This window comes from Vicugna pacos, chromosome 2, assembly GCF_048564905.1.
Source record: "Vicugna pacos chromosome 2, VicPac4, whole genome shotgun sequence".
Lineage (NCBI taxonomy): Eukaryota > Metazoa > Chordata > Mammalia > Artiodactyla > Camelidae > Vicugna > Vicugna pacos.
Window position 1 is genome coordinate 85,221,115 of NC_132988.1, and position 20,026 is coordinate 85,241,140.

Below are 20,026 nucleotides of genomic sequence, written 5' to 3' on the forward strand. Positions count from 1 at the left end.
TAGTGTGGTGGGAGTCGTAATTTTTCCTGAACTAGTTAAAAACAAAAACAAAAACAAAAACTCCTTCTGAAGAAAAGCAAAACAGAGTATTTAGGAGGCAGCATGTTATTCGAGCTCGGTGACTATTTTGTTTATCTTAGACAGGGAATATGGATTAACTCACTAACTGAACTGAAAAATGAAGTCAGACTTTTTCCCCATAGAAATTGGGTGTGATGTGGCCGGCTGGCTTGACAATATAAGCTATCTTTTACTAATTTAAGTTTTTTGGTAGTTATTTTCCATAAATGGAATTGGGGAAAACTGTAGCTCCAAGGCTGTATGAAAATAAATACCAAACACAAATAAAGGTGTTTCATTTTTTAAAGACATTTTGGCAAAGATGTATTAAAATTAACAATATTTTAATTTCCCTAATCCTTTCTGAGCATATTAAGTTGAACAGGGTAACTCTAAAAGAGTATTAAGCGTAATCGGTCGTCTTTTGGTAAGTCTTAGCAAAGCCCTTCTGGTATCCTTCCAAGAAATTGAGAAAACTAAAGACTTTAATTACTGGGTTAAACTGTATCCCCCTAAAAGGATATGTTCAAGTCCTAACCCACATACCTGTGAATGTAACCTTACTTGGAAACAGGGTCTTTCAGATGTAATCATCAAGCCAAGATGAGGTCAACTGCATTTGGCTGTGCCCTAATCCAATGACTGACATCCTCATAAGAACAGGGAAATTTGGACACACAGAGAGGAGAATGCCGTGTGAAGGCAGAGACAGACTATAGTGATGCATCTACCAACCAAGGGACACCAAGGACTGCTAACAACCACCAGAAGCTACAGGAGAGGCATGGAACACATTCTCTCTCAAAGCCTACAAAAAAGGAACTCAACCTGCTGCCACCTTGATATCAGACCTCTACCCTCCAGACCTGTGAGAGAGTAAATGTCTGTTGTTCTAGGCTACCAGTTTGTGGTATTTTTGTTTCAGCAGTCCTAGAAAACAATTACACTGAGTAGCAATCAAGTGGTTTCCAGTTCTCTGCTTTTAAGAACACTGAGTCATGAGCTGATAGATCCTTAAAAATAACTTTTGGTGACAGGGTAACTATATAATTTTAACATCACTAAATCTCAAAGTGCTCAAATAATTTGGTGACAGAGCCACAACAAAATTCCATCAATTCTGATTTACATATTTTATGTGAACAAGGTTTTTCAATGCTTACATCTGCATATTTAAAAAAAAATAATAATCAATGGCAGAACCTGTTTTTCCCTAACAACAGTAATATTCATTCATGGATACAAATATTAATTGCGGATGGGTAGAAGCACTCCCGTAACATTAAGGAATGCAGTTCCGTTATTTTCAGAATATGCATTATTTTTATATATAAAAATAATGATAACTAATTAAAAAAATTTAAATATTTTAATCTTATAGTCATTACTTTTTTTGCACATTTTAATTTATAGGGATGTTGCAGGAAAGATAGGATGGATGAATAAACAACTTTTTTAAGAATGAAAATATTTTGTATTAGAATTTAAAAATTGTAAAATTTCCAACTGTTAAAGAGAGCTTGTTTATTATACATTCTAAAAAAGTGGATGATGAAGTTTAACAAATCACTATGGTGTTCTTAATCCACTGGATATATTTAAAAGAGTAATGATAATTTTATTTTAAAATTGTGATATTTATAATAGACTGGAAATTATATCTATATTGCCAACTGTTTAAACTTAAGGTGAAAAATTTTAGATGGCAATATAAAAATACGTGAGGGGTATGACGTTTTTGAAGTTCTTATAAGGGAAAAATGAACAAATTTAAAGACCATTGCTTTAGATAATGGGAAGCCTCTATAAATTAAATAGCCTTGATGCTTTTAAAACGGCTATCCCAACTACTCTTCAAGCAACCCTTTCCCAATTGCATTGGATTTTCCATCCTCGCACCAAATATAAATTCAAAAGTGCATATAAAAATACATGAGTACAAACTCCTGCACTGAACAAACCTGTTGAAAACACTTGGCGTGGGGCTGTGATCACGCTCCCTCTCTCTTTCTCTGGTGCGTTCTCTTTCTCTGTCCCGGTCACGATCTCGCTCTCGGTCTCTATCTCTATCTCTGTCTCGGTCTTTCTCTCTTCTTGCATAATAGTCCCATTGCTTACTGGTGTCCACAAGACTAGGCCATGAGGGAGCAGAACCAGGAAGGTGGGGAAAGGCAACTACAGAGAAAAAAATAATTAAAAACAAGTTATAATACTTAAAAAACAAAACAGACAATGAAAGGTTATTGAAAAATAAGACAAAACTCCCACAAAAGTGCTTTATTAGATTAAAAAGAAAATTATTTTATAAATAGAAAAGAGAAATAACATTTGGTAGATACCCACAATTTAGGGAAATAACCAAAAATAAACCTTAAAGATCTAACATACAAAGACTCTTCATTTTGCAAGGTGAACAGCAAACAGAATTAGATACGTCAGAAACTTCTCAATATCAAAAATGTAAACCAGAATACATCAGGCCATCTTCAAAGTGCTGAGAGAAAGTAACAATCAACCTAAAAAGGTCTGTACTCAAAATTATATTTTAAGAATAAGACAAAAGCATTCATAAAAAACTAAACAAAGCTTATAAACAGAGTTCACCAAAAAAATTCTATCAGATATATGCATAATACATTTCAAGAGTAACCACTAAAAAATAGAAATGTATTATTTTAAAATAAAACAGGGAAAAACAATTTTTAAAAATCACCCAAAAAACTCAGTCAACTCAAAAAAGACTGGAAAGAATGAGTAGGGGACATAAGTTTGAATCACTGAAAGTTGAAAATCACAATGAAAAAGGGACTGAATTCATCAGTTAAGTGACAGAGATTGTTGATTTGTACTTTAAAACATTCTACCTATATTCTGAATATAACAGACATAAAAACCCACAAAATAGTTGAAAGTAAAAGGACAGGAGAAAGAAGAGGAAAATACTGATATCCCCCAATTTCCGTGAGTTATATTAATGACAAAGCAGACTCATACATAAAGGATTAACTGGGGAAGAAAGGACGAGTATATGAAGACAGAGGATGCAACTCACCAAGGAAATAGAACAATTAAACTTCCAGTATCCAGCAACATAGAATTACTTTTTATAGAGTAAAAACTAATAGAAACAATACAGGTAGAAATAGAAAAATTCACTATGATCATGGGAGATTAATATACTTTCTCAATTACCAACACTAAGCAAACAAAAAAATCATTATAGATATATGAGAACTGAGCAAAACACTGCTAACAAGGTTGATTTAATGGACATAACATGGAATACTGCCCAGGCCAAGTAAAGAAGACTCATTCTTCTCACCCATATGAAACATTTATAAAAAATACACTGTGTACTTTTGAAGGATAAGTATAACAGACACCATGTTCTCTGATCACCACATCACTGAAATTAGAAGTAAAAGTTAAAAGTTACTATTCAGCCATAAAAAACGACAACATAATGCCATTTGCAGCAACACGGATGTCCCTGGAGAATGTCATTCTAAGTAACCCAGAAAGAGAAAGAACAATACCATATGAGATCACTCATATATGGAATCTTAAAAAAAAAAAAACAAAAAAAAAACAGAAACAGACTCATAGACATAGAATACAAACTTGTGGTTGCCAAGGGGAGTGGGGGTGAGAAGGGACAGACTGGGATTTCAAAATTTGTAGATACTGACAGGCATATGCAGAATAGATAAACAAGATTATACTGTATAGCACAGGAAAATATATACAAGATCTTGTGGTAGCTCATAGCAAAAAAAATGTGACAATGAATATATGTATGTTCATGTATAACTGAAAAATTGTGCTCTCTACACTGGAATTTGACACAACATTTTAAAATGACTATAACTCAATAAAAAAATGTAAAAAAAAATTAAAGTTACGGGAAAATAATCTCCATATAATTCAAATTTAAAACATATTTCTGATAACTCAGGGGTCAAAAAATTCATAAATTTAAAATAATGTAAAAATCAAACATAAACAAAAATACTATGTATCAAAAGGCTAGAGATGAAAACTGTTCTGGAGGAAAATTAATCTTAAAAAAAACACTACATTAGAAAAGATGGAAAGTAAATGCATTAAGCTTCCAACTTAAGAACTTAGAAAAAAATAGAATAATCCAACAGAAGGGAGATAATATAAAAGTAGAAATCAAGTGAGTAGAAAACTACCACACAATAAATAAAGCTGAAAGTTGGTTTTTAAAGACTAGCCAAATGGAATATGATAATCTTCTAACGAGATTAAGAAAGAGACATAAAAATATCAGAACCAATAAGGGACCACAACAACAGATACTGCAGAGATGAAAAACAGAGAATATACTATACTTTACACAAACACATTTAAAAAGTTAGCTGAAATAAATCAATTCCTTAAAAAATAAATAACAAAAATGACTCAAAAATAAAAAGAAATCTCTTGAGTAGTCCTATAATTACTAAAGACTTTAAATCAGTAATTTAAAACCTTTCCATAATACCAGACGGCTTTTACAGGTGAGTTTTACTAACTTATAAGGTACAGATCATTTTAATATTATACAAACTGTCAGAGAATAGGGGAAAAAAATTATTCCCCTACTTATCACATGTGGCTTGTATAACCTCAATACCAAAACCAGTTAAGCACAGTACAAATAAAGGAAAATCAGGCCAATCTTATATATGAACATAGATGTCAAAATCCTAAATAAATCAGTGGTTATTTAAAAAAAAAAAAGGTAACCAATCATGACCAAAAGAGATTTTTCTTATTCCGACATAGGGTTCTATCAAAAACCTAAGAGTAAGCACTTAGCTTCAAAGCTGGTGCTTGGAAGTTAAGGGAGAGCAACAACAACCTGGTAGCCACCGATGTTTTCGCCGTCGGATAATAAGCTGGGACTTACCATACCCACTGATTAATTATGGAAGACTGTACCAAAATAGAGAAAACTGGAGAAGGCACCTGTGAAGTCTTCTATAAGGGCAGACACAAAACTACAGGTCAAGTGGTAGCCATGAAGAAAATCAGACGAGAAAGTGAAGAGGAAGGGGTTCCTAGTACTGCCATTCGGGAAATACCTCTATTAAAAGAACTTCGTCATCCAAATATAGTCAGTCTTCACGATGTGCTTATTCAGGACTCCAGGTTATAGCTCATCTTTGAATTCCTTTCCATGGATCTCAAGAAATACTTGGACTCTATCCCTCCTCGTCAGTTTATGGATTCTTCACTTGTTAGAGTTACCTGTACCAAATTCTACAAGGGACTGTTTTGTCAGTCTAGAAGAGTTCTATACAAAGACAAATCCTCAAAATCTACTGATTGATAATAAAGGAACAATTAAGCTGGCAGATTTTGGCCTTGACAGAGCTTTTGGAATACCTATTAGGGTATATACACGAGGTAGTAACACTCTGGTGTAGATCTACTCTAGAAGTATTGCTGGAGGTCAGCTCTCTACTCAACTCCAGTTGACATTTGGAGTATAGGCATCATATTTTCTGAATTAGCAACTAAGAAACTATTTTTCCATGAGGACTCAGAGGCCAATCAACTCTTCAGAATTGTCAGAGCTTTGGACACTCCCAATAATGAAGTGTGGCCAGAAAAGTGGAATTACAGGACTATGAAAATGCATTTCTCAAATGGAAACCAGGAAGCCTAGCATCCCATGTCAAAAACTTGGATGGAAATGGCTTGGATCTGCTTTCAAAAATGTTAGTCTATGATACTGCCAAATGAATTTCTGGCAAAATGGCACTGAATCATCTATATTTTAATGATTTGGACAATGAAATTAAGATGTAGATTTCTGACAGTTTCCATGTGTTGTGTAAGAACAGATAGCTGTACCATTACTGTTAACTGTTTTTGTCCTGTGTATTTTTTCTTTGTTGTAAAACTTAAGCTGTACTTCATCTCCTGATTTCAAAAGTGTAACTTAAAAATCTAAATACTGTTCTATATGAATTTAAATATAATGATTCTGTATATGTTTGTAGATCTCACTGTAACAACTATTACCAAAATAAAACTATAAATCTAGGGGAAAAAAAAACACCTAAGAGTAAAAAAAAATCTAGCAGCATAAATATAAAAGCATCTTCTTAAAACGGGAGGGGGGCAGTCCCAGACAAGAACTCAACTTTCAGTACTTCAACATCATATAGAGGTCCTAGCCAGCAAAATAAGACCAAAAACAGGGGATGTAGGGTGAGGAATAAGAATCTGAAAGGGAAGGATCTGCAGGTGATACTGCCTGAAGAGACTTTACAGACAAATTATAGTGAGAGTTCAATAGGTAAACGGCATATATACTGATCAATATATACCTATTTTACATAGAAAAAATTACATTCCTAAATATAAGCAAATACAAACAGAAAATGAATATGCCATTTAGAACCAAAAACATTAGGTACCTATAACAAACTCTAAAGATGTGCAAGACGTATATGGGGACAATTACAGCATTCAACTGAGACACATTAAAGAACATCTTCCTAAATGGAAAGAGAGTCCTTGTTCATATATTGACTCAATGTTGTAAGGTATGAATTCCATACAAACTGGTCTACAGCATCAATGTAATAACAATATGGTATAGCAGGAGAAAGAACACTGGAGCCAGGCTGCGCGGTTTCAAATCCTGACTCTGCCACTAATTGTGTGACATTGGGGAAATAATTTAATCTGGCTATTCTTCCATTCCCTAGCCCATAAAATGAGGATAACAGATGCCTGATTTATAAGGCTGTCAGGATTACATGAATTAACAAGTGTTTGTCATATTGTAAGCATAGTATAAGTGTTAGTTATGAATCAAAATCTTAACAGAGTTTTTCATGGAACTTGCAAAGCTGACTCTAAAACAGGTAAGTAAGAGCAATGGCCTAAGGATACTTCTGAAGCAGAATAAGGTAAATAGATTTTGCTGAACCAGGTATCAGATTTCCTATAAAACTCAAAATTAAGATAGTGTGGCATTATTAGCACAGAGATAGTTAAATTAACCAAATGAATAGTCCAGAAAGCTAAGAAACAGATCCATGAATACAGGGAAAGTTGATACACGAATGGAGATGACACTACTACTTAACAAATAACCCTAGGACAATTATATCTTTACTTTATAACGTAGGCAAGAATTAATTCTAGATGGCTTAAGAACTCATAAATGAAAAACAAAATTTGAACACTTTGTGGGGGGAAAACGTGCTGAAGAATAATCTTCATATACTTGAAGTAGAGAAAGCCATGGTCCAATCATGAACCCGATTAAAATGTGGTATGACTTGGCACACTGATAAAGTATCAGAGGAAAAAATGATAATTTTTATGTATTTGCCACAGAAACTTTCTCCTTTGAGGGGCTTGAGTATAATTATCTCTCTAGTACACAATATTTACATAGCCATAATAATATAAATATGGTTTATTGTTTCGCTTTTAGAATAAAAAATATGTCAGGGCACAGATAATTTTTGTTACAAGACAGAATATAAGAAATGTGGTTGATCAAAGCTGGGAGGCAGAGTGGGAAAAGGAGACAAAGGCTTAGAAACAGAGGGTAGGTATCCAAATAAAAACAGAAGTAAATAAAAACACTGGTGGGGAAAAGGAGAGAAGCAGTGATGGTAAGTGAGCAAAATACACATCTATCCTACTAGGAAGACAACAGATGGTATCTGAAGTTATATAACCAAGAAATAGTGTTAAAATAAGCTTATGCAGAAATGCCATGTAGAGCATCAGAAAAACTAAAAACCATTAAAAATGTCTGTCTAGACAGTTCTTTAATATGCCTACAAAGATTACTTTTTAACTAGGTATTACTTCATGAGCACAATCTTAACATGCACATCAAGAAAAATTAGTATTTCCATCTATAGTTACACAGTAGTGTTTGAGGATAAATTACAAAATTCTAAAATAAAAAAAGGTAAAACACAAAATTACTAACAAAGAGGAAGCTGTATTTATCATCTTAATTTCAAGGCTTTGACAGGATAAAGAAAACTTTTAACTTTACTTAATTCTTGCACTATGCTTTATCATTGTTGGTACTGAAGTCCTTCATTAAAGAAAAAAGAACCCAAAAAAACACCCCACCTCTGAGAGAGGAGTTGGGGGTGGTAAAGAATGAACAGAAAACTCTTGATTTTTTATTTAAAATGTGCATATATTACTCTGAGAAAAGGTTAAATGCTTAATCAGCCGTTTTTCAAAAAATGAAATCTTCCACAAGGAAATTGTGTAGATAACTTCAAGAATAAAGTCATATTCTTTCTGATGTAGACTAATCCTCACGTTCATTTGTGCTGAAACAAATACACAAAGAATTTAATGACAAAGCAAAAAATGACAAGTGCTACCAAAGAGGTTAAAAATAAAATTTAACTTAATAAGTAATGCTTATCGAGTACTTACATATTACAGGCACTGTGCTGAGTACTTTATATTCAAACTTTAACAGATGAGAAAAAGGATTTTGGCTTTTTTTTAACTTATCCAAAGTTACTAAGATAAGATGGACCCAGGACCCAAACCAAGGCTGTCTAACTGCAGGGCCTTTGCTTTAACAATTATGTTACACTGCCTCAAAGTGCAGAAAAGGGAGAGAACTCAAGAGCTTACTGGAGATGGTGGGGAGAACCATAAAAATAACAGCTAAACAGAGTGTTTATTAAATGGTAGGACTACGGTGCTTCTATGTATTCTCATTGAACTTCACCTTATGAGGAAGAATTATGCTCTCGATTTAATGGTTGAAGATCCATGAAAGTCACATAAATAATGAGGGGGGAAGCAAGATTCCAACCCAAAGAATACAACTTCCTGGAAGCCCAGGGGTGGGGGGTTGGGGAAGTGATATAACCTTGCACAAATAAGTCAACAGAAACACTACCTCTTGATGTGACTGAATGGAGTATGTGGCCTGAACAAGGTGGGTCTGAAGGACAGTACAGTACACTTACACAGATACCTAGAAGGTCACTGAAAGTATAGACCGATACTATGATCTGATCTCTCACCAATATTTACAAATTCTACTGCATAAATGCCTTTAGAACCACTAATTTTCTCCATCTCCCATGGTACTAACTGAATACAGGACCATACATTTCTTCCCCTGGATTACTCCAACAGCTTCTTGTTCTCCCAATCAAGCAGGCATTCCCTACAAATCCACAATTTCCTCACAGTAGTAGCCAGCATGGACCCTTTTCAAATGTAAACCTAGCAATGACACTACTCAGCATAAAACTAAACGGCCCCTCAGAGCCCTCTGAACAAGGTCTAAGCTCTAAGACTCAGCTATAAACGCCCTGCACAATTTGTCTCATCTCTAGATGTTCACCATGCATTCCACCCACACCATACTTCTTTCAGTTCACAGAGCCTACCATGCTCTCTCTCAGCCCCATGTTTCTGAACACGGTTTGAACCCCAAGTCAAATCAGCCACACTCCATTCCTTGGGATTGGGAGACCCCTCCAACATGCCACCATGCTCTTATGACACCATCTTCTGTCATCTGGTTGTTTCTTCACTAGCGTATAAATTCACTGAAGGCAAGCAAACTTATGTCTAGTTTACTGTATCCCTAAAATCTAGTATAATACACAGCATTTTTAAAATAAATAAATGGATCAATAGATCTAAGCAGAAAGTGGTATCAGAAGCCCTTACAATGGATAAAGTTGTCAAGAGTGACCATGAAAGAGGACATGGCCAAATGATCTAGAAGAAAAAATAAACCAGTGAGGGTGGAAAGATAAGGTTAGCTGGACGTCATCAGTCAAGAAACAGAAAGATTATGGACAACAAAGATCGACAATTTGGTGACAAATTTTAAATCCTTTTAGGAAAAGGCAAGGCATAGATACCCCTCATGTCATCTTTATTAGTTTTTAAAAGTATAGTTGATAAAGAAAAGTATACCATTAAGCAACCTGGAATGTACATAAGGCCTGGTTATTCCTGTAGTTAATATTTTTAAATTGCACTGTAAGATAGTATTTTAAACCATGGAAGTATGTTTTTATTGCTTTAAAAGTATTTATGCACTTTACTTATTAAAATTGAATCTGAGCAATTAAAAAACTAACACTTACCATTGCCATATGGAAAAGCACGTGCAGAACGACTGTCATAACCAGAGGAATGTCCACTGTTAAAGAAAAATGTATTTTTATGTGTTGCAAGTAAGTTCTGAATTTTAATAATTTGGTGCAAATGCAGAACATAAGACAGAATTACGAGTGTTCTTTAACCATCATATAATGGTAGCTGTAATTCCATAATTTTATTTTTTAATACTAAAAACCCAGGCTTTTTAACCTCAAAAAAATTAAACCTAACACCTAACACATTGTAAAGAAGATATAGCTTGTTAGTACTATTAAACATGAATAATCCAACCAATATTTGCCACTTAAGAGGAAATAATAATAGCCACCATTTATTAGTTGTTTCTAACTGCCAAGAATGGTGCTGATGCTTTATAGTCACTAGCTGTTGTAAATCTTCACAATTCTATCAAACTCGTTCAGTAAAGAGGAAACAGTCCCAGTGGATAGTTATGAACCTTGCCTACTAGCAACCCCAAACTGGGAAATCTTGAAGCCAAAATTTGAACCAGGTCTGTGTGATTCCAAAGCCTATGCTGTTAAACATGGCATTGCTATCCACAGCATTCCAAATAATATAAATCGTAAGTGCAACGTATAAAAATTAAGGCTATTGCTACGCAGAAGGGATCTGATCTGCCTTTGCGGAAGCCGAGTTGTGTAGGGTAGCAAGGAGTAAGGCAGTTCTTCTTTACTATATGGTCCCTAATAATAGCTGTCCTTACTTAATCCTAAAGCAGACATGCATTATTCATGATCACTAGTCATCTGCTTGTATTTCCCATAAAACTGACTATAACCAAGTTTTCACCCATTTAGGGGTTTCTTTAATAAGAGTGTCATAAATCAAAGCAAGGTATTTCAAAATACTATTATTTAGTTTTGTCTGTCCTGTTTTGTTCTTATAGGTCTAAAATTTTACATAAAAGTAACTAATATAGATCTAGACTTATGAATTAAAAGGCAGGTACTATTGTTTATAAAATTAAGTCTTTGAAGTATTAGCAAGATATATATGATTCTTCTGCCAAAAGCCTATCAATAATAAAAATTCACAGTATCCATACTAATTTACCTTTCTATTGTTGGTATAAGAGATGGAGGTGGAGCGCCTGGTGGAGGAGGAAAACCTGAAATATTCAATCATAAAATAAAAAAAGTTAACAGAATGTACATTTAATGTCAAGAGTTAAAGTTGCTGTGTGTCACTAAATTTCTCTGAGGACATAACATGCTTCTCTATGTTATAATGGACAGAAAAAAAATGGAGCTTAAAATTATGAACAGATTTTTACAGTAATATAAGTATAAATGAACAATCTGGTCTAATACACAGAGCACAAATTGGGAGTCAGGACACCCGGTCTTATTTTCAGCACCACACACAGCCCATTTTGTCAGTATGAGAAAGTTAATCTCAATGCCTTACCTTTTCCATATATAAAACAGTAGTAGTGTTGCCACAGGTATGTTATACTTTAAATATTTTAGAAGAAAAGCAAATAAAATAGCATTTACCTTCCAAAAAATATTTTGAATTTCGGATGTATAGAAACTTCCTTAAAATGTATAATTTATAAATAAAATCTTACCAGTAAATATATAAATGCTTAAGGCTGAGAACATCCACCATAAAATATGTTTTAAATAGCACAACCCTGAAGAACTATTTTACAAAGAAAAGCACATAATGTAGTTTCTGAATGAGTTTGGAAAGAAAATAATTTGCACCTTTATATCGTGAGGTCTGCATTCTAAATAATTCACAATACCTAACGAAGGTATGAAATGAAACACCACAGAATACGCTACAAGGGACCTTAACAGTTAACTTCTCTGCACCTTCTAATTCAGATAGGCAACAAAGCATCCCAACAAGACTTGAAGATTCTACAACTTTTGATACTAATTCCTTATGACACCAATTCCTGCCAAGCTTTAACAACCCTCACTATTAGAGAGTGTATTAAATTATATAACATAAATCTCTCACACTACAATTCATATGCTGATCTGAATGAAGACAAGAAGCAATCCATTGAAATACATATTGAAAACCCTTCAACTAAGCCTCCTTTTTGTGTTCTATGTAAAAACGAATCCCAGTAATCCTAACCCTTCTCAAAAGTCCACTAAAATCAATTTTTGGCCTTCCTTCAAGTTGTTTCCAATTCACTATGCTCATCTTCACTGTTTCTAGTTTTAGGTTCTACAACTCCTCTATTAAACATCTTAGCAGTGTAAAATTTAGCAATTACCACTTTAGTCCTAGTGTCCACAGTCCTATTTATACAGCCTTACAACCACATTTCTCTTTAACCTAAAAAGACACACCAATGATTCCTTTGACTCTTTCTGCTAAGTCTTTTTCAGCCACATTCATACACAATCAGTGCTCTCTATCCCACATTTAAATACATACACTATCGCATGCTATCTGAACTCCACTATTTTGTTTATCAAGGTCACTTTGAATTTAGACCTACCCTTCTAATAAGCACTGTCACTTCTCATTCTCTTTATACTTCTTGACTTTTAATACTGAACTCAGTAAACACACTTGCTATCATATTTGCATCACACTTTCAAAAAAAAAACCTGAAAAAATGTGAAAAACTACACTGGGCCACATATAAACTCATATTGATCACATCATTACAACAATGAACAATTTAATCACATGCTCTAAGAACAACCATCTGACCAGTTGTCAACCTATCTAATTGTGTGGTCCAGAACACATTTTCTCACAGTACTGAGTTATGCCAGCAGGGTAAAAAAAATTAGAAAACACAATAAAGTCAAGATAAATGAGCTTTCTCTTCTCTTGCAGTCACTTTATTATACAAAAAATTCACTGGTCTGAAAAAGTAATTTTTAATAAAATATTTTATATACTATACTGTTTTCTTCAATAAATTGATATGGCAAAAATTATCTCAGAATCTCTATTTCTACAGAAATGGGTAAGACAGGTATAAGAAAACTAAACATCTTAATCAAAACTGGAATGAAGCAAGGCAGAGCTGAAAATAGGACCTTGAAATCCCAAAAGCCTATTCCATATTCTAACCACATCAACACTGTCCCTCCTGTAACTATAAGCTTGAAATTTCATGTTTATTAACAATGATGGAGAAAACATGAAAAAAGTTTTACCTGGAGGTGGTACAGTTATTGGAATACCTAAAAAACAAGTGATGAAATTTAATATAGTAAATGGATTTCATAACCTGTTATGTATTTATGCCATCACCAAAGAAAACTTTGAAATAAAACCCCTCGCCTCATTTCCTGGCTTATTCACTCAAAAGCAGCATTCTGTTTTCTTGCAGAGGATCAACAATTCAAGTGTAACATCCAACTTCCTGATGAAAACCCAGTCTAACAACTTGATAACAAGGCTTCCCCCACTAGTTGTAATCACAAACAAAGTGAGACATTAGTTAAAAAAGCACACTTGTGCATACACAAATATCAAACTCCATGAAATTAACACTAAGTTTGATAATAAATGTCTGATCTTGTTATTTTAACAGTTTAATAAAGAAAGTGAACTGTGGGCTCCTCAATACTGCAAGTAGTGCAAGGTAACTCTGAAGATGATGGATATTCGCTTTAGTAAAGCTGTGAGGGACATTCAGGTGTTGATTTGAATTGTTTTACTATTACTGATAGGAGTAGGAAAAGGCTATTATTTCCCTTGATTTGTGGGAAGAGAGATGGGGGTATAGCCAATTCATATATATATACACCCCCAGGGCACACTAAGATAAATGTGGTCAGTTTACTTCTATAGAAGAAGAAGTAAATACTAATTTGAGTGACTCTCACTCATTTGCATATTATAAACTTTAAGAAATAAACTATGTATAAACATTCTCAATTTATACTGGTCAAAAGTGCCCTTAAATCCTAATTTAAAATATATATGTCATGCAAATTATTTCTCGTACGAAGATTTAAAATGACATTTCTAAGTAGGAAAATTAAAAAAAAAACTTTTTCATGAAAAATTGTATACCATAAATAACTTCAATAAAATCAGAATGGTTTACTAAATCCAATCTTAAAAATTACATCAAAATTATTCCCAAAGAGGAAAAAGTAATCTAATTCATTAACTAAATGTATGGGAAAAGATAATGAAAAAAAATTGCTTTCAAATGTTTGTCAATGGAAACATCTGCTAATAATTTATTTTAAATTTTCTATGCATGTTTTCCCAGAATAAGAGGTTTATACAGAGAGATCTTAAAGTGGCAAGTGGCCTTAAAATGGAGAATGAAACACCTTATTTAACCACCCTTGCAATAAAAGGATATGCTAAACTTATAAAACCAACAAGACTGAAAAAGATATATAAGGCAGCCATCATGTTTCAAAAATCATTACGCCTCCACAAGTCTATGAAAATGAGCTACACTTCATGGTAGTTCCCATCCATCCTAAAGTACCCCACTGCTTCCTATTTAACTAAGCTAAAGAATCCAGGAAACAATACAAACTAGCAGAGTCCCAGACACCAAACTAAATGGGAAATTAAGGAAGGCAAAGCATATTAAATGTTGTTAATATCCACTATCATTTGATTTTCTTTAGAACAGTATAGATTTTTTTATAGCACTATTGAACTTCACTGTGTGACCTAGTTTTCACATTTAAATTCACAACTATTTAAATAAACGACTATTTTCTCAGTTGTGTAAGATAAAGAACTATACCAAATTCAGCAACCCACTCCATAATCCTAATAACTACTTCAGTAACTACACGAGCAACATGCATCACTGCAGCTAACTACAATGTGAATTCATGTAAAATAACTAAGAAAATACTAGTCAGCCCTCTCAAAATTTAGTCCTCAAAACATGTAAACTGTCAAACTTTCACTAAACATAAATATAAATGATATAACCAAATTATTAAGTATGCTATGAAAGGTAGTTAAAATCACAAACATTCTGCTTTTAATTTCAATCTTCCTACAACAGTATCATAGGACAGATTTTTTAGAAATCAACTGGAAGGAATTAAGAACAAAAAGAAAAACTATGCTACACAGACAGGTAGAGATGTCTTCTTTGCAAACAATTATCTACACATCAGAAAGTTGGCATGAAAACCAGAAAGGGCCCTTCTTGTGAGATCTCTATTTCATCTAAGATATTTCAATGCAAATTTTTATTGGCAAATGTTTACTGAAACAGAACTTCATAGTTGATGAAACACTATACAATCCACTCTAGGAAAATTAGCAAATGTGTTTTAAAAATGCAACTAAGAAAGCTTAATGTGATGTTAGACTAACATAATTCTCATCTGAAAAAAAAAATCACTATTCGGTATTTGACTTTCATTAACAAAAGAGAAACTGTGTAAGGAAAGAGAAGATTCATCTCAAAATTCCCTGTCCTCTCCTTCAGCAACACTCCCAACTTTCCCCACCAACAGATGTGCTGTTCAGCCAACAGACTTGAAATACACAAGGCAAGTATTGTGTTTCTTTTCCGTATCCTTTATCTGTAAAGTGAGTAGGAAAAAAATGTTTGTTTTCCTGGAAAGCTTTGCATACAGTAGTAAAAGTAAGATTTCTAGTACTGGTCAAAAGCTTTTGGGAAAGTAATATTCAAGTTCTAAAGGGACTGAATAGATTAGTGGTTTTGAAACTTTAGCAACAATTACAATCACCCAGAGAATGTGTTAAAACACAGACTGCTGGGCCCCTCCCCTTGAACTGCTGATTCAGTAGGTCTGGAGTGGAGTAGAGAATTTTACATTCCTAACAAGGAGATGATGTTGCTGACCTGATAACATATTTTGAGAATCACTGGATTAGATTCAAACTTCTAATCGCACTGCTGAGCACCTCAATATTCAGAACAGATAAATTCCATTTGAAATTTTTATGAAACAAAACATGTGACACTTTGAAAAAATAACACAGCTATATCACAGCCTATACTATCTGGTGTCTTCAAAAGAAAGAGAACAGGATTTAACTTTTCCAGTGTGTAATACACTTTTAAATGTAAAGAAGCATGGGGGTTGGGGGGCCTGAAATCCTATTTGGGGACTGAAGGAACTGAAGCAAAGACATAGAAAGGCAGCAGACCTGCAAAACGTCTTATCAAAAGGAATTCAACTATATTTTTAAAATTCTCACAAAATAGAGGCTCTGTACTCAATTAAAAAAACTGAATAAAAACTATCTATGAACTCATTCTCAGTGTATCCCATTGTTACTCTGAATAATCAAGGCAAAAAAGTTACGTGATGGCAGCCTCAGACATGGCTTTCAGTGATCCCTGCCTCGTGGTATTCATGTCTTTTTATACCTCTGATACTTATATTTTCCTCTGGAGTGTGGTCTGGATATAATGACTTACTTCTAATGAACAAAATACAGCAAAAATGATGGGATGGCACTTCCATGCCCAGGTTGCAAAAGACAGTGACATCTATTTTGCTGGTTTCCTCTACTGCGTTCTCAGAATTCATGCTTTGTTGAAGAAAGCTGCCACGTTGGAGAGGAAGTCAATCTTTTCAACAGAGGTCACGAGTCCTTTCTTAGTTAAACTTTTGATGTGATTATCTTAGTCGGTGAGAGCCCTTGAAGCAGAGGACCAGCTAAGCTGCCCCCACAAACACTGTTCAATAATAAATGTATGTTGTTTTAAGCCATTATGTTCTACAGTAATTTGTTATGGAGCAAGAGCTAACTGATACATACAGTAACTACCTATCATATCTCTATTAAGTTCAAATGAAATAAAAAAAAGCACAGGAGAACTATGTGAACTATGTTTCCTATTTCTCACTTGGAAATTGCAAATTTCATCAACACTACTATGTTACAAATAGGTAAGTCTGATCACTTTCCTTAAGTCTCATCAACTTCTACTTTAAAGCCATCAAGCTCATAAGTAAGTTCTGCACAAAAATAACTGAGTACAAAAAGTCAAGGTTTATAAAAATCTTTAGATACTACTACCATCCACCACATGCTTTTCTATATATCAGTATTTTTAATATTATATATACACACACATCATGTGCCATCTACCCTTAAAAAAATAAACAGTAGAATACCATAAGAGTATTTCTTAAAACTGTACAATGATTAATCACAAAGGTATAAAAAGGGACGGAAGTAACTCTGAAGAAAAAAAATGTTAAAAGGTACTTAAGTCACAAAACTGAAAGCAACAAAAAAAGTTATCAGCATACTCCATACCTAAAAAGTAAAAAAGATAATTTTATGTTAACTATAACACAGATAAACTATTTTATCTTTATTAGGATCTCTTACTCCTCTAATTTATAAAATAATCTAAAAGCCTACAGAAAAACATTCTGTTAGACAAATAAAAGTATCTCTGATAGAAATATTAGTATTTTTTACAAATAACTTGTAAAGGAATTAATTTGTATAAACTCATATCTAATGGAAAAATAACTGAAAGACAAGCACAAACAAAAACCAAATATTAAACCATAATTAAATTCTATAAAAGACAGCATCTATGGTGTATTAAAATATAACTCTTATAAAGGGAGCATCTCTGGGGAAAAAAGACATTCAAAAATCAACATCCCAAAAAGGCTTTTAATTTCTATTAAACTTACATTTAAATTAATTTTAATTGTGCCAAAAAATACTGCTTATTACAGATAATTAGCATTATTCCCTATTTTGAGTTTACTGAAAACACTGGTAGACTGTTGGGGTTTTTTTTTAATATAGGAAAATGCAACAAAATAGAAAATGAGTACAGTTCTCAAAAACTTCAAGAAATTATTTTTCAAAAGGTACTTTTAGAAAATACATTTCTGAAATGTCTACATTTTTGGCAAACAGCATCAGTTAATATGCAGATTTGCTATTAAAATTCTTCATGGAACTATAAAATTAGCTTAATAAATGTTATTCACAGAATAGCTTCTCAAATAAAGGGACAAAATAGTACTTCCTCAAGGGTGCATATAATATTCATCCAATTCAAGCCATGATTCTGCCAAATCAGCAGTTCTCAAAGTGTTATCTGGAGCTTCCTAAGGGGTCCCTCTGGCCCTTCTAGGAATCAGGAAGGTCAAACCTTTTATAAAAGCACTAGAATGTTATTTGCCATTTTCACGTTCATTCTCTTACAAATGCTCAATGAATTTTTTCCAGGGGCTACATGACATGTGAAATCACAACAGATTAATGAAGAAGCAAATAAGAGAATCCGGTTTTTTTTCTTTTAAGCCACACAGTAAAGAGAGCTGCAAAAGTGTACAACAAGGCCATTCTTTGCACTAAATGGCTTTGGTTATTCTGGAAAAATTAAGTTATTTTTCATAAAAATGTTGTCTTAATATTAATACATAATGGGCTTATTATGTATCTCTAAAAATATTTGAAATATAATATTTTAATTTATCAGTTTTACTTTTTACTGAAAATTAGATATAATACAAATAAACAAAAGCTCTTTCAGGTCTGCGGTAACTTTTAAATAAAAGAGTCTAAAGGGGTCTGTGACCAAAAAGTTTGATAGTTGCTGTGCTAGAAACCAGATTATTAACAGGAAAATAATCTAAAGACAATGCAGACCCTAGAGGAAATGCAGAAAGACTCCAGACTTGAGCTGCTTTCCTCCCTAACCCAATGTGTCATCAATGACTCAAAATCAAGGTATTTAAGGAATAGATAAGATTTTTAAGCTCATATAATTTGTAGTACTAGATGACTAGTAAGATACTAATGTATCTAACAACAGTCTTCTAGGAAGAAATGTACTTCCTTCTGAAACACAAAATTTTATACATTTTGAAATCTAGATAAACAGCTAAACCCCAGATCCAACTTTAAAAGCAGGGATGACTTATCTGTGTTCTGCATTCACTAAGCTACATCTCAGTAAAGCAAAAAGCCTTATTCAGCTTTGGAGAATTCAACTCATGAGCTTGATTTCAATTGTTCCCAAGGCTTACAGAACCAGAGCCACATGACGCTTAATATTAAGGTAATAAGAAGTAAGTTAAATTGAATCTCCCTTGTCTTGTTCAACAAACTTCATTATTAAAAAAGGAAGATAAAATATGACACTAAAGTAAATTAACATTTAAAAGCCTAAATTAAAAGTCTACCATAAAACATAATAGTTTGACCATAGTTTTAAAACAGCTTGTTTACAATTATTAATTATTTTATTTAAATAAACCAGATATAAGCCAGACACAGAAGGACAAATATGATTCCATTTATACGCGGTACCAAGAATAGGCAAATTCACAGAGACAGAAAGAGGCCACCAGAAGATGGGGTAGGGAGAAAGGTATGTTTAACGAGTACACAGTTTTTGTTATGAATGATGAAAAAGTTTTAGGTATAGATAGTGATGGTTACACAACACTGTAAATGTATGTAATGCCACTGAATTGTACACTTACAAATGGTTAAAATGATCAATACTATGTATAGTTTACCATAAACATACACACACACACACAGTCAACTACTCCATAACATCAATTCTTCCAATTTTACAATTTTTCTTCCAACACACATGCATTTCAAAACTGGTTTATTCAGTAAACAGACTTAACACTAATCAGGCAAAGAGTAAAACCTCAGTTAACCGGTTTGTTTTTTTTTTAATGTGATTCTTGCTCTTTACAACCTTCCTAACTTCCTTAACCACAAACATATATGCATGCACTTCAACATCAGGAAATTAAAAAAAAAAAAAAGCTTTTAAGCCATGTTATTGAGGTGAACACACATAACTCAATAATGCAGCTTTCTTGACGTAGGTAATGATTCACTTCTTCAC

The 20,026-nt window shown here is 33.3% G+C and overlaps 1 protein-coding gene and 1 pseudogene across 43 annotated transcripts in view; one reads left to right on the plus strand and one right to left on the minus strand.

Annotated features, from left to right (window-relative positions):
• FIP1L1 (factor interacting with PAPOLA and CPSF1) overlaps positions 1 to 20,026 on the minus strand; it is a 64,956-nt gene that overhangs the window by 5,743 nt on the left and 39,187 nt on the right. For 23 of the 43 annotated variants that reach the window (XM_015250270.3, XM_072943875.1, XM_072943930.1 and 20 more), the window contains 4 exons: positions 13,365 to 13,391; positions 11,281 to 11,335; positions 10,191 to 10,246; positions 2,022 to 2,235 (listed from right to left, as the gene is read on the minus strand). In XM_015250270.3, the coding sequence (XP_015105756.1) occupies positions 2,022 to 2,235; positions 10,191 to 10,246; positions 11,281 to 11,335; positions 13,365 to 13,391 (352 nt within the window). The remainder of the gene's footprint in view (positions 1 to 2,021; positions 2,236 to 10,190; positions 10,247 to 11,280; positions 11,336 to 13,364; positions 13,392 to 20,026) is intronic. The other 20 variants (XM_006198128.4, XM_015250273.3, XM_072943984.1 and 17 more) reach the window with 4 other exon arrangements.
• On the plus strand, positions 4,816 to 6,247 carry LOC102534546 (cyclin-dependent kinase 1 pseudogene; annotated as a pseudogene).